The sequence below is a fragment of the Trachurus japonicus genome, chromosome 14 (genome assembly GCF_045865225.1).
Source record: "Trachurus japonicus isolate A0001 chromosome 14, Traja_1.0".
Lineage (NCBI taxonomy): Eukaryota > Metazoa > Chordata > Actinopteri > Carangiformes > Carangidae > Trachurus > Trachurus japonicus.
Genome location: NC_140920.1, coordinates 102,501 through 118,823, shown reverse-complemented (window position 1 = coordinate 118,823; position 16,323 = coordinate 102,501). Strand labels below are relative to the sequence as shown.

The following is a 16,323-nucleotide window of genomic DNA, read 5'->3' as shown; positions in this document are numbered from 1 at the left end:
TTTCTATATCTGGCTTGTGTTGTTATGTACCTATTTGTTGTTTGTTTTATGTTATGCTAAACTGTGTTTTTATGTTTCTTTTATAGCGCACGTATGCACACGTTTAGGAAAAGTTCCCACTGCTATGTGCAGGGGACAATAAAGGTTTTCTGAATCTGAATCTGAATCTGAATCTTTCAATATTTTCATCAGTATCAGTGTTTTATTGTAGTTTTCTACAGTTTCAGAGTGAAAAAGGGAAACAAAGCAGCAGCAACAGAATGGGAAACCTGGAGACTTGAGCTCAGAGAACTTTGACCAAGGAATCAGACAAGAGATTTACTATTTACACCTTGGGAGAGTTTTTCCTTTCTGTCAGTTTGAACATGGAAAAGATGGAAATAAAAACTTAATTATATAGTTTAAAATGTAAAGTGAATGTGTCGTCTGTAACTTTATGTCTTTTGGATCGTTTCATCTTCCACTGGATGAACTGTTCATGAATATTCAGCCGTGTAACCCTGAGATCACAGTAACATCTGGACACACACACCTGTCGTGTTTTGGTCGGTAACTCAACACCACACACACGTTTCAGCTTCAGAGGGAACTGGTCCAGTTACATCCAATAAAAGGGAACTGATCTGAAGTTCAGATTCTTCTCTCTCAACGTCTCAACTTTCTCTACTTTTTTATTTTTACTATCGAGCTGTTTCCTCTGACAGGAATCAAAACCCACAAACAGTGGAGCAGAAGTAACGTGACCTTTGACCTGTTAGAAGTTCTTACTAAATGATTTCAGTTTAAAGTCTCTTTAAGGGGATTTCAAAGGAGGTTAAATGGAAAGCAACTGGACTTAGTTATTTGTCTAGGAAGACGTTTCACCTTCATCCAAGAGGCTTCATCAGTTCAGCTCTTGGATGAGAGGTGAAACATCTTCCTAGACAAATGAGAAGAAACACACAAGTCAACACAAAACTAAACAAACCAAACCAAACTAAACCAAGACACTGTGCTGAATAGAAGAATAGATTATAGAATAGAATAGAATAGAATAGAATAGAATAGGTACTTTATTGTCATTCAAATACACAGTGTGCATAGAACGAAATTTCGTTTCACTGATTCTTGGCACAAACAAAAAATATGTATGTACAGTATATATAAATATAAATAAATTAAAAACAAGACAAACAAGACTAAACAAACCAAACCAAACCAAGACAGTGTGATGGACCAACTCGTCTGTTTTAAATTTCTGCTTTTATCAATAATAACGTGACATAAAACTTATTAATTCCATGTTGTGAGTTTGTCTTTGTGAAATAAAACCTGTTGATCATTGTGGTGATGTGGGTGTGTTCATGCTGTGACTGTTCATCCAGTTCTGCTGAATGCCTCTTCAGTGACAGGTTTATAACTGCTGCTTATCCAACAGGAGGGTGAGGTTGTGTTACTATTGTTGCTGTTTGAATTGATGAACGTGTAACAAACAAGACTGAATCCTGGGTGTTGCTGCTTTTACTTCTGACGGTTCAGATTAATTAGACTTCATAACACAAAGGAACCAGAGTAACAACAAACCACTGAAACCAGTTCAACACCAACACAAACTCTTCTGCTCCAATGCTGAAATGAGAAAATAAGAGAAGACGTCTTCTTAAGATAGATAAGATAAGATAAGATGAGATAAGATAAGATAAGACTTTATTGTCAGATCACACTGAAATGTGTCTTGCGTCCCATGACGTCCAAAGTAACAAAATACCAAAAGCACAACATTTACAGTCAGAAAGCATAAATGTCACTCTCAAACGTCACATTTAAAGAAAAACACAAACTACTTGATAACACTTTACAATAAGGGTCCCTTAATTAACGTTAGTTAGTACATTATTAAGCATTAATTAACTGTTTACAGATATATTAACAATCATTATTATGTATTACTTAGGATTAGGAAACACATTAATTAATGTAGCCTAGTAAGCAGTTAATTAATGTTTACTACTCAAAGTTAGTTAATAAATTCAAAGTTGAATAATGTAATTAGTTATCATTATGTATACATTACTCAGCATTAAATAACACATTAGTTTATATATTAATGCCCCCTGACTGTCTTCATAGAGGAGCATCAGTGTTCATAACGTCAGAGTTTGACCTTTGACCTTTGACTTCTGTCTGAAACTGAAACTGTCTGATGACTGATGACTAATTAACGGAGCGGTGATATTTTCATCAACTTAACAAGAATTTTCCATCGTCTTCGTGTGAACTTTTCGTTCTCTGCAGCTGACATGACATCCGTCATCGTTCTGAATCTTTTATTTATATCTAATCTCATATCTATGACAGTGGTTCTCAAAAGTCACCCAAAAGTGCCCGACCCACCAGTCTCTTTGGTTCACAGACACATCTTCACTGCAAAAACTCAAAATCTTTCCTAGAATATTTGTCTTATTTCTTGTCCAAATGTCTCATTTCTAGTCAAAACTAATCTCTTTCCACTTAAAATAAGACTCATCACCTAAAAATGAACTTGTTTTTAGATCATTTTCACTTGTTTCAAATAAATTTTCACTTGAAATAAGTAGAAAAATCTGCCAGTGGAAGCAACGTTTTACCGACCCGTTCTGGATAGGTCGTGGAAAAGCTGGTCAAAAAAGTAAATATTTAATGCACATCTGATGTTGGACATGTCTTTTATTTTGAAAAATAACTTATTTTGAAAGGCAGGAGACACGTGAACACATGCAGTTGTAATGCTCCTCCTCACTTTCTGATTATTTGCTCCATTTGCTCTGAATGCAAAGATCTCAGTTTCTTATTAATGTGGCCTGATGCAGTGAATCTGGTTTTGTTTTGTGGGTCTTTATTTTGTGCAATTTGATATTTATTCACTTTAGTGAACATGCTCTGAATGCAGAGATGCATTAGAAGTCAAATATATCGTTTTGTTGGTCTCCATTTTGTGCAGTTTGATATTATTTTATTCACTTCTGTACATGTAGTTGTCATGGTAACTCCTCAGTTTCATTCATGTGCTCTGAAATGCACTTTGCTCAATAAAGAGCCAAATGAGTTTTTAAAGGCTTAAACAAAAAAATCTTGGTTTGAATTCTATAAAAGTGGGTCGTGACTTAATGACCATGGGAGAATGTGGAGCCCAGAGTGAGACTAGTTGACAACCGCTGGATTAAGGAACAGGAAGTGAAGACAGAGCAGGTTTAGCTGAAGGGTGTAACGAGGCGGAGCTCTGACAGACTGACAGCCACCACACCCCGACCTCGCCTCACCTGCAAACACCAAAACACATTCCACATTCACACACCCATCCACACGCTCCCTATAAATACACAGCGATCGCAGGTTCAAGCACCGATCGGACCTCGCTGCACCAGGTAGGCTACGTCTCAGCTCCTCTCATGGTTTATAACCACGACTCCAAACGTAATATAATATATTTAAATAAATATATAACGTCTGAATCTCCAGAACTAAACAACTCGAGCTGCTGTCGTCGTGGAAACGGGACAAAGATGAGCGACCGTGAGTCTCTTTGGTTCACAGACACATCTGCACTGCAAAAACTCAAAAGCTTTCCAAGAATATTTGTCTTATTTCTTGTCAAAATGTCTCATTTCTAGTCCAAACTAACTCTTTCCACTTAAAATAAGACTCATCACCTCAAAATGAACTTGTTTCTAGATTAATTTCACTTGTTTCAAACAAATTTTCACGTGAAATAAGTAGAAAAAAGTAGTAGAAAGTAGAAAATCAGTTTTTTGTGTTTGTAATAAGAAAGAAAAACTTGCTCCACTATCAGATTTTTCTACTTATTTCAAGTGAAAATCAGCTTGAAAGAAGTAAAAAGTGTCTAAAAACAAGCTGCTTTTAATGTGATGAGTCTTTAAGTAGAATGAGATTTGTTTTGACTAGAAATGACATTTTGACTAGAAATAAGACAAATATTCTTGGTAAGATTTTGAGTTTTTGCAGTGTTTATTTAACCGTGGAAGAGTTTTATGCTCATTAGGCTGAGAACTGTCTGTCAGACTGGACAACACATTCTCAGCACATTTACACATTTCATTTCAAAATGCAAATACAAGTCAGTTCAGTTCAGTTCAGTTTACTTTATTAACACCCGTAGGTAGATTGTGCAGTAGCAGAAATAGAAAGAGAAATACTTGATTTAATCCCCGAGGGCGTCTCACAGACATTGAGGACAGGACAAACAGAAGACGAGTTAACACATGAAACAGACATGGGCACTTCCAGTGTTCACTGAGCAGAATTAAAAGCAGATAAGATACAACAAAGTGACGATACAAGGGACAATTAATAGGTTTAAAAACCATTTTAGACCTGAAAGTGCATTAGGACTCATTGAAAAGGGAAACAGCAGCAGAGACAAAGCTGTTCCTACAGCGTGCCGTCCTAGATCTCCGTCCAGATTATATAATATATAATAATATAAGTCGTGCAAACACATTTGCTCTGTCAAATATTTCACCACAACTGACAAAGAGTTTCAACAGAACCGTCCATTTGCAAAATCTTCACATTTATTTGATTTTAGCTCATGTGTAATTTCAATTCATTTGCACATTGTTCATTTTCTTTTTTCTTTTCTTTTTTTTTGTCTTCCCATGACAGAAGGCAACGTGGTGAGTCAGAATTAACCCTAACCCTAACCCTGAATTAACATGAATTAATATGAATTAATATGAATCAACACGAATTAACATGATAATAACATGTGAATTAACATGAATTAACATTAATTAACATGAATTAAAATGAATTAATATGAATTAACATGAATTAACATGAATTAACATGAATTAATATGAATTAACATACATTAACCTAAATTAACATGAATTCTGATAACATGAAGTGATGAATCTGTTTCCTGTTGCAGGACGAGGAGCGGAGGTCTGGCTCAGAGGACGACGGCTCTGAGGGAGTGAGTCACTGCTGATCAAACTGATTGATTGATTGATTCTTTCTTTCTTTCTTTCTTTCTTTCTTTCTTTCTTTCTTTCTTCTGATTGGTTGGTTGATTGATTGATTGATTGATTGATTGATTGATTGATTGATTGATTGATTGATTGATTGATTGATTGATTGATTGATTGATTGATTGATTGATTGATTGATTCTTTCTTTCTTTCTTTCTTTCTTTCTTTCTTCTGATTGATTGATTGATTGATTGATTGATTGATTGCTTGCTTGCTTGGTTGGTTGGTTGGTTGGTTGGTTGGTTGGTTGGTTGGTTGGTTGGTTGGTTGGTTGGTTGGTTGGTTGGTTGATTGATTGATTGATTGATTGATTGATTGATTGATTGATTGATTGATTCTTTCTTTCTTTCTTTCTTTCTTTCTTTCTTCTGATTGATTGATTGATTGATTGATTGATTGATTGATTGATTGATTGATTGATTGATTGATTGATTGATTGATTGACTGATTCTTTCTTTCTTCTGATTGATTGATTGATTGATTGATTGATTGATTGATTGATTGATTGATTGATTGATTGATTCTTTCTTTCTTCTGATTGGTTGATTGATTGATTGATTGATTGATTGATTGATTGATTGATTGATTGATTGATTGATTGATTGATTGATTGATTGATTGAACCTCCTGAGTTAATGTGTGGTTTTCTTCTACAGGAAGGAGGACAGGGTAAAAAGGTGAGTGAGTCATTCAGCCGTTCAAAGTGATTCGAATTACTGTGAAATGTGCATTAAAAGAAATTCGAATCGTGTGTGTTTCCATCATCCTTTTCCCGATGCGATGCATCTCGATGCATCTTAACAGCTGATGGAAACACAACATGTGTCTTCAGCGTGGAGTCGCTCACTGTCTGTTCCTCTGGTTGTTCACAGGGCAAAGGCAAAGGGAACAGAGGGAAAGGAAGAGGAGGAGGAGAGGGAGGAGGAAGAGGAGGAGGAGAAGGAGGAAGAGGAGAAGGAGGAAGAGGAGGAGAAGGAAGAGGAGGAGAAGGAGGAAGAGGAGGAGAAGGAGGAAGAGGAGGAGGAAGAGGAGGAAGAGGAGGACATTAAGAGCGAGGTGGTGGTCGTCCTTCTCTTGTCATTCTGTAATAACGACTGTACAGAATCAAAAATGTCTTCAATAAACTGATCCAGAAGGAAAAGTAAAGACGCTTCATTGTTTCACTGCGTGTTTGTCTGTTAGAGTTAATAAAGTTTTATTTTATTCTAGTTCACCCACTCGGGTCGGATCTCTACCACTAAACTCATTAGTAACTAATAACTGATATCAGACTGAACCCGAGAAATAAAACCATAAACCTTCTGCCTGATGTCAGCTGTTAAGGCTTTTATTTATTATCCTGTGCAGCACTTCGATCCACTGTCGATGCTTTAAAGTGCTCAACTAATAAAGTTGGATTGAAGACAGATAGATAGACATCTTTACTGGTAACATACAGAATGTTTTAAAAACAATAAAACATACGTCAACACAACTGCTACCAAAGGGATAAAAACACAAAATCCATTGTGGTCCCTGAGTGTGCGTGTCCGTGCGTGTGAGACACTAACAGGCAAAAACACAGTTTTTTCATGATTTTGGAAAACCTTCCTAACCCTAACCCTCTGAAGGTTTTTAGGCAAGGCAAGGCAATTTTATTTGTATAGCCCGTTTTTACAAACAGTTTGTCTCAAAGGGCTTTACATGGCATCATAACAACATCCTCTGTCCTTAGACCCTCACATCCACTGAGGAAAAACTCCATGGAAACCCTTTTACCAGGGAAAACCAGGAGAAAGCTCAGGGTGAGCAACAGAGGAGGGATCCCTCACCCAGGACGGACAGACGGGACAGAGATGTTGTTACAGTTTTACAGAGGGGATTGTTGATATATCATTCACAGCCTCATTTATACAACATTTTATTACTAAAAACATGGAGACATTAGATGTTTTAGGGCTGGTGACAGTATTTTCTCATTTACAGAGTGATAAAAAGAGATATCCACAATCCTCCTCTGTAAAAACTAAAGACTCTAATATGTCAACAAGATAAATTCATGGGATGTGCCTTTAGTTAGACGGCGACGGCGTTTTCAGGGTTTGAAAACGCAAAAAAGTGAAACGACACTCCAGAGTGGAAATCTTCGAGAAGGCCAACCATCGCTGCGGAAGGTTCGAGAAGGCCAACCATCGCTGCGGAAGGTTAGAGAAGGTTAGAGAAGGTTAGAGAAGGCCAACCATCGCTGCGGAAGGTTAGAGAAGGCCAACCATCGCTGCGGAAGGTTAGAGAAGGCCAACCATCGCTAGTAGGTTATTATATATATATATATATATATAGGTTATATATAGGTTAGTAGGGTAATAGTAAGTCTGCTTCAGCTTGAACTGAGCTGCTGTCCAAACAGTTGTGCATCCCATCCCTGACCTGTCACTGGACGTCCCACACTACTCTCCGCTCACTGCCTCTCCTCTTCTTCTGAATCTCCCTGCTGTCAGCGGGCTGATGCCAGGGTCCCGCCTGTTGCTCCGGCCACTGTTTCCCACAGTTTCAAATAAATTACGTCCGCCACGAATAGATTTTTCGGCAATATCGTTCCGTTCATTCATCTCGCTCTTTCGCCGTTATTGGCGCGCGCGGCACACACACGCACACACACGCATGCACACACACATGCACACACACGCACGCACACACACACACACACACACACACACAGGCAGAGAGGGGTGGAGAGAGAGAGAATGGCGAGTGCAGCAGTGCACAGCGCGGTAGAAGCGAAACTATACCGGTCAGTGCGTCAACTTCAACAGATCTCCAACTCTTTCAAATGACGTTAAATCTATAAACAACATGGAATTATGGGGATTTGTTCTGTAAATTAATAAATACATATTATTTTATTTTAAACATTTTTAAAACGTTTTTTTTAATGAGAGGTGCCGGATCTGCCCAAATAAGTACCGGAACACAGGGAGGCCAAAACTAAGAGGTGCCGGATCTTGTTCCGGCAGGATCCGGCTCAAATTAACCCCTGAGGTCAACCATCGCTGCGGAAGGTTCGAGAAGGCAAACCATCGCTGCAGAAAGTTAGAGAAGGACAACCATCGTTGCAGAAGGTTAGAGAAGGCCAACCATCGCTGCAGACGGTTAGAGAAGGCCAACCATCGCTGCGGAAGGTTAGAGAAGGCCAACCATCGCTGCGGAAGGTTAGAGAAGGCCAACCATCGCTGCGGAAGGTTAGAGAAGGCCAACCATCGCTGCGGAAGGTTAGAAAAGGCCAACCATCGCTGCGGAAGGTTAGAGAAGGCCAACCATCACTGCAGAAGGTTAGAGAAGGGCAACCATCGCTGCAGAAGGTTAGAGAAGGTTAGAGAAGGACAACCATCGCTGGAGAAAGTTAGAGAAGGACAACCATCGCTGCAGAAAGTTAGAGAAGGACAACCATCGCTGCGGAAGGTTAGAGAAGGCCAACCATCGCTGCGGAAGGTTAGAGAAGGCCAACCATCGCTGCGGAAGGTCAGAGAAGGACAACCATCGCTGCGGAAGGTTAGAGAAGGTTAGAGAAGGTCAACCATCGCTGCAGAAGGTTAGAGAAGGTCAACCATCGCTGCAGAAGGTTAGAGAAGGACAACCATCGCTGCAGAAGGTTAGAGAAGGACAACCATCGCTGCGGAAGGTTAGAGAAGGACAACCATCGCTGCAGAAGGTTAGAGAAGGTTAGAGAAGGACCACCATCGCTGCGGAAGGTTAGAGAAGGTCAACCATCACTGCAGAAGGTTAGAGAAGGTTAGAGAAGGACAACCATCGCTGCAGAAGGTTAGAGAAGGTTAGAGAAGGTCAACCATCGCTGTAGAAGGTTAGAGAAGGTCAACCATCACTGCAGAAGGTTAGAGAAGGTTAGAGAAGGTCAACCATCGCTGCAGAAGGTTAGAGAAGGACAACCATCGCTGCAGAAGGTTAGAAAAGGTCAACCATCACTGCAGAAGGTTAGAGAAGGTTAGAGAAGGTCAACCATCACTGCTGAAGGTTAGAGAAGGTCAACCATCGCTGCAGAAGGTTAGAGAAGGCCAACCATCGCTGCAGAAAGTTAGAGAAGGACAACCATCGTTGCAGAAGGTTAGAGAAGGCCAACCATCGCTGCAGACGGTTAGAGAAGGCCAACCATCGCTGCAGACGGTTAGAGAAGGTTAGAGAAGGTCAACCATCGCTGCGGAAGGTTAGAGAAGGCCAACCATCGCTGTGGAAGGTTCGAGAAGGACAACCATCGCTGCGGAAGGTTCGAGAAGGACAACCATCGCTGCGGACGGTTAGAGAAGGCCAACCGTCGCTGCGGAAGGTTAGAGAAGGCCAACCGTCGCTGCGGAAGGTTAGAGAAGGCCAACCGTCGCTGCGGAAGGTTAGAGAAGGACAGCCATCGCTGCGGAAGGTTAGAGAAGGCCAACCATCACTGCGGAAGGTTAGAGAAGGCCAACCGTCGCTGCGGAAGGTTAGAGAAGGCCAACCGTCGCTGCGGAAGGTTAGAGAAGGCCAACCGTCGCTGCGGAAGGTTAGAGAAGGACAGCCATCGCTGCAGACGGTTAGAGAAGGTTAGAGAAGGTCAACCATCGCTGCGGAAGGTTAGAGAAGGCCAACCATCGCTGTGGAAGGTTCGAGAAGGACAACCATCGCTGCGGAAGGTTCGAGAAGGACAACCATCGCTGCAGAAAGTTAGAGAAGGACAACCATCGCTGCGGACGGTTAGAGAAGGCCAACCGTCGCTGCGGAAGGTTAGAGAAGGCCAACCGTCGCTGCGGAAGGTTAGAGAAGGCCAACCGTCGCTGCGGAAGGTTAGAGAAGGACAGCCATCGCTGCGGAAGGTTAGAGAAGGCCAACCATCACTGCGGAAGGTTAGAGAAGGACAACCATCACTGCAGAAGGTTAGAGAAGGTTAGAGAAGGACAACCATCGCTGCGGAAGGTTAGAGAAGGTCAACCATCACTGCAGAAGGTTAGAGAAGGTTAGAGAAGGCCAGCCATCGCTGCGGAAGGTTAGAGAAGGACAACCATCGCTGCAGAAGGTTAGAGAAGGTTAGAGAAGGTCAACCATCGCTGCGGAAGGTTAGAGAAGGCCAACCATCGCTGCAGAAGGTTAGAGAAGGTTAGAGAAGGTCAACCATTGCTGCGGAAGGTTAGAGAAGGACAACCATTGCTGCGGAAGGTTAGAGAAGGACAACCATCGCTGCAGAAGGTTAGAGAAGGCCAACCATCGCTTTTAAATAACCCCGTCATGTTTTGCATCAATACGGGACTGGGTTTGTCTCTTATTTCCGTCTCTGATTGGCCGGATGCCACCATGTGACCACTCCCTGTGTTTTCACCGTGCAGGTTGTCAAACCCGCAGAACAGACCACAGACCACAGACGGTTACTGAGCTTAAACACTGACGTGGTGTGTAACTAGGTGCATTCCCCTTGTTAAAAATAAAACAAGTCACCTACTGACAAAGACTAAGACTGAGGCCCTGTTGACACGACAACGTTTGTGGATGAAAATGGCAAAATATTTCATGGGATGTGCCTTTAGTTAGACGGCGACGGCGTTTTCAGGGTTTGAAAACGCAAAAAAGTGAAACGACACTCCAGAGTGGAAATCTTCGAGAAGGCCAACCATCGCTGCGGAAGGTTAGAGAAGGCCAACCATCGCTGCGGAAGGTTAGAGAAGGACAACCATCGCTGCGGAAGGTTAGAGAAGGCCAACCATCGCTGCAGAAGGTTAGAGAAGGCCAACCATCGCTGCGGAAGGTTAGAGAAGGCCAACCATCGCTGCGGAAGGTTAGAGAAGGCCAACCATCGCTGCGGAAGGTTAGAAAAGGCCAACCATCGCTGCGGAAGGTTAGAGAAGGCCAACCATCACTGCAGAAGGTTAGAGAAGGGCAACCATCGCTGCAGAAGGTTAGAGAAGGTTAGAGAAGGACAACCATCGCTGGAGAAAGTTAGAGAAGGACAACCATCGCTGCAGAAAGTTAGAGAAGGACAACCATCGCTGCGGAAAGTTAGAGAAGGACAACCATCGTTGCAGAAGGTTAGAGAAGGCCAACCATCGCTGCAGACGGTTAGAGAAGGCCAACCATCGCTGCAGACGGTTAGAGAAGGCCAACCATCGCTGCGGAAGGTTAGAGAAGGCCAACCATCGCTGCGGAAGGTTAGAGAAGGCCAACCATCGCTGCGGAAGGTTAGAAAAGGCCAACCATCGCTGCGGAAGGTTAGAGAAGGCCAACCATCACTGCAGAAGGTTAGAGAAGGGCAACCATCACTGCAGAAGGTTAGAGAAGGTTAGAGAAGGACAACCATCGCTGGAGAAAGTTAGAGAAGGACAACCATCGCTGCAGAAAGTTAGAGAAGGACAACCATCGCTGCGGAAGGTTAGAGAAGGCCAACCATCGCTGCGGAAGGTTAGAGAAGGCCAACCATCGCTGCGGAAGGTTAGAGAAGGACAACCATCGCTGCGGAAGGTTAGAGAAGGTTAGAGAAGGTCAACCATCGCTGCAGAAGGTTAGAGAAGGTCAACCATCGCTGCAGAAGGTTAGAGAAGGACAACCATCGCTGCGGAAGGTTAGAGAAGGACAACCATCGCTGCAGAAGGTTAGAGAAGGTCAACCATCGCTGCAGAAGGTTAGAGAAGGACAACCATCGCTGCGGAAGGTTAGAGAAGGTTAGAGAAGGTTAGAGAAGGACAACCATCGCTGCAGAAGGTTAGAGAAGGACAACCATCGCTGCAGAAGGTTAGAGAAGGCCAACCATCGCTGCGGAAGGTTAGAGAAGGACAACCATCGCTGCGGAAGGTTAGAGAAGGTTAGAGAAGGTCAACCATCGCTGCAGAAGGTTAGAGAAGGTCAACCATCGCTGCAGAAGGTTAGAGAAGGACAACCATCGCTGCGGAAGGTTAGAGAAGGACAACCATCGCTGCAGAAGGTTAGAGAAGGTTAGAGAAGGACCACCATCGCTGCGGAAGGTTAGAGAAGGTCAACCATCACTGCAGAAGGTTAGAGAAGGTTAGAGAAGGACAACCATCGCTGCAGAAGGTTAGAGAAGGTTAGAGAAGGTCAACCATCGCTGCGGAAGGTTAGAGAAGGTCAACCATCACTGCAGAAGGTTAGAGAAGGTTAGAGAAGGTCAACCATCGCTGCAGAAGGTTAGAGAAGGACAACCATCGCTGCAGAAGGTTAGAAAAGGTCAACCATCACTGCAGAAGGTTAGAGAAGGTTAGAGAAGGACAACCATCACTGCTGAAGGTTAGAGAAGGTCAACCATCGCTGCAGAAGGTTAGAGAAGGCCAACCATCGCTGCAGAAAGTTAGAGAAGGACAACCATCGTTGCAGAAGGTTAGAGAAGGCCAACCATCGCTGCAGACGGTTAGAGAAGGTTAGAGAAGGTCAACCATCGCTGCGGAAGGTTCGAGAAGGACAACCATCGCTGCAGAAAGTTAGAGAAGGACAACCATCGCTGCGGACGGTTAGAGAAGGCCAACCATCGCTGCGGACGGTTAGAGAAGGCCAACCGTCGCTGCGGAAGGTTAGAGAAGGCCAACCGTCGCTGCGGAAGGTTAGAGAAGGACAGCCATCGCTGCGGAAGGTTAGAGAAGGCCAGCCATCGCTGCGGAAGGTTAGAGAAGGACAACCATCGCTGCGGAAGGTTAGAGAAGGACAACCATCACTGCAGAAGGTTAGAGAAGGTTAGAGAAGGACAACCATCGCTGCGGAAGGTTAGAGAAGGTCAACCATCACTGCAGAAGGTTAGAGAAGGTTAGAGAAGGACAACCATCGCTGCAGAAGGTTAGAGAAGGTTAGAGAAGGCCAGCCATCGCTGCGGAAGGTTAGAGAAGGACAACCATCGCTGCAGAAGGTTAGAGAAGGTTAGAGAAGGTCAACCATCGCTGCGGAAGGTTAGAGAAGGCCAACCATCGCTGCAGAAGGTTAGAGAAGGTTAGAGAAGGTCAACCATTGCTGCGGAAGGTTAGAGAAGGACAACCATCGCTGCAGAAGGTTAGAGAAGGCCAACCATCGCTTTTAAATAACCCCGTCATGTTTTGCATCAATACGGGACTGGGTTTGTCTCTTATTTCCGAGTTCACTTGAATGCAGCATCACCCCCGCAGCCCCTGCCCTTAAAGCCTTTTCACCGAATCAACCATCTTTTTTTATTTTTTTTTATCGCAACATATGATTAACGTCATGATAACTTCTGTATTTTGGCTATTCAAACTTCCACAGTCCATAGTTCTCTCTGTTTGATATTTCAAGAGACCTCAGATACAGGTATTCATCTAATTGATTAATCTGTAAAATATAGGCTAGTGCTGTAAAAACAACAATGTTGTGTTGTTATTTTTGATCTGGAAAGTTGTATGCTCCTATAGGCGACTGTAGGATGAACAGTAGGCAATCTATAGGCTATTTAAAAAAAAAAAAAACCTGTGTTCACACGACGTATTCAGTCTGAATTAAATGGAAGTTTCAAAACTCACATCACTATCTTCCTCTGAAAGCCTATGTATGTCTGTTGTCATTCCATCAGCTAATCTAAACCTATCTTTTTAAAATATATATTTATTATCAATTTAGTTTAGGAGGGACGTGTGTGTTGTTAAGGCAGCTGCCTCACTATGATGCAATAGGGAAAACACTGCTGATTTTAATGACTTTGTGTTGTGAGCAGTTCAGTGGCCGGTAAAATTTAAAATGTTTTTCCAATTCCTGCGATTAACTTTTTGACCTAGGTTAAAAAGTTAATTTTATACCCTGACTGTAGGTATATCTACACCCACACACGCGCGCACGCACACGCACACGCACACGCACACACAGTGTTGGGTTTTCCTTCTGTTTTACTGACTTCCCAGTTCCCGTTAGTGAACAGCTGGTATTTTTAATTTTTCATGTTCCTCTTTCCACAGACGCTTCACCTCTGTCAGTTAGTCTGTTGTTCTTCTCTCTCAGCAGCTCTCACCTGTGGACAGACCTGTTGTTGTCTGACTCACCTGTCACTCACCTGTCTCTGTTCATTTGTCCACAACCACCACCACCTGACCACCGCCTGACCACCGCCTGTCTGTCTGGTGTCCTAACAGAACCCTAACAGCTGTAGGTTTCAACACCGGCCCACCTGTGGCTTCTCTCTGCACGTATTTACCTGCTGAAGCTACAGACACAGGTGGTTACCAACCTGAAGCTACAGACACAGGTGGTTACCAACCTGAAGCTGCAGACACAGGTGGTTACCAACCTGAAGCTGCAGACACAGGTGGTTACCAACCTGAAGCTGCAGACACAGGTGGTTACCAACCTGAAGCTGCAGACACAGGTGGTTACCTGCTGAAGCTGCAGACACAGGTGGTTACCAACCTGAAGCTGCAGACACAGGTGGTTACCAACCTGAAGCTGCAGCTGGGACACAAACAGCAACAAAGACTAAACATTCAGATGTAAATGTGTAAATTCACTCATGCATGATGTTGATGCATCTGGTGAAATGTAAATTGATCATTTCTGTGGCTTCACCAGTTAAAGTGGGTGATGGTAAAGTTTTGCCTTTGACTGTGACTCCTAGAATGAGCTAGAACAGATCGTTTTAGATGCAGTCAGATTGTAGTTTCCTGTAACAGGAAGCAGAAAGCCCACGTAGGCTGGTTGCCGTGGCAGCAGCAGCGTGAAGCGACCGATGTTAACAGAAGTTAAACTAGTGACAGAGTGACAGCATGTCGGCCGCTCTGCTTCTCCTGCTCAGCCTCTCCGGCCTGGCCGTCGCCGAGGAGCCGCCTGGTAAGACACAAATACACCTTTATACACTTTATACTTTATACCACCTCGTCTACCGGCTCTATTCAGCTTTATATACAACTATAATGTGTATATATATATATATATACCGTATATAACTATAATGTTATCTGTTCATCAACAACTAGTTTACCATAAACGTCGTGTGAACCAGTTTAATTTTATTTTTGATAATGTTTCCAACAGAAGTCTGTCTACGCTTTTAATCTGAATCTTACATTTAATTTAAATTTTCACTTCAGATAAAACTTTGTGTAAATTTCCCCTTGACTCATATGGCACCTATTTCCTTATTGTGTGTGTGTGTGTGTGTGTGTGTGTGTGTGTGTGTGTGTGTGTGTGTGTGTGTGTGTGTGTGTGTGTGACAGACGTCGACTGTCTGATAGTTCATCTGAAACACATCAACTGTTCCTGGAACAAACCAGCGGCTCCACGAGTCAACTACACCTTCCACAGCTGGTAACTTAACCTCCGTTTATAAATGTCACCGCTTCAGTTCTCTTCCTCTTTATCTATTAGTCTGATTCTTATAATAATAATAATAATAATAAGTTTATTTGAAAACAGGGACAGTCACATTAATAACATCACTGTAAATGCGCCAGAATTAGCCATCTGTAGTCCCCAGACGGATGTTTAAAAGTCCCTAAAAACACAATATGAATATATCATATATATATATTATCATTTATTAGTCTGACTCTTATCGTTTATTAATCTGATTCTTATCGTTCATTAGTCTGATTCTTATCGTTTATTAATCTGATTCTCATCGTTTATTAGTCTGATTCTTACCGTTTATTAGTCTGATTCTTATCGTTTATTAATCTGATTCTCATCGTTTATTAGTCTGATTCTTACCGTTTATTAGTCTGATTCTTATCGTTTATTAATCTGATTCTCATCATTTATTAGTCTGATTCTTATCGTTTATTAATCTGATTCTCATCATTTATTAGTCTGATTCTTATCGTTTATTAATCTGATTCTTATCGTTCATTAGTCTGATTCTTATCGTTTATTAATCTGATTCTCATCGTTTATTAATCTGATTCTTATCATTTATTAATCTGATTCTTACCGTTTATTAGTCTGATTCTTACCGTTTATTAGTCTGATTCTTATCGTTTATTAATCTGATTCTTACCGTTTATTAGTCTGATTCTTACCGTTTATTAATCTGATTCTTATCATTTATTAATCTGATTCTTATCGTTTATTAATCTGATTCTTACCGTTTATTAGTCTGATTCTTATCATTTATTAATCTGATTCTTACCGTTTATTAGTCTGATTCTTATCATTTATTAATCTGATTCTTACCGTTTATTAGTCTGATTCTTATCATTTATTAATCTGATTCTTATCATTTATTAATCTGATTCTTATCATTTATTAGTCTGATTCTTATCATTTATTAATCTGATTCTTATCGTTTATTAATCTGATTCTTATCATTTATTAGTCTGATTCTTACCGTTTATTAGTCTGATTCTTATCATTTATTAATCTGATTCTT

General features: G+C 41.9%; 1 protein-coding gene across 1 annotated transcript in view; it reads left to right on the top strand.

Moving 5' to 3' along the window:
- Positions 1–14,701: 14,701 nt before the first annotated feature.
- LOC146973966 (cytokine receptor common subunit gamma-like) overlaps positions 14,702–16,323 on the top strand; it is a 16,598-nt gene continuing 14,976 nt past the window's right edge. The window contains exons 1-2 of the mRNA XM_085796754.1: positions 14,702–14,786; positions 15,173–15,263. Coding sequence (XP_085652880.1) covers positions 14,723–14,786; positions 15,173–15,263 — 155 coding nt within the window. The 5' untranslated portion in view covers positions 14,702–14,722. The remainder of the gene's footprint in view (positions 14,787–15,172; positions 15,264–16,323) is intronic.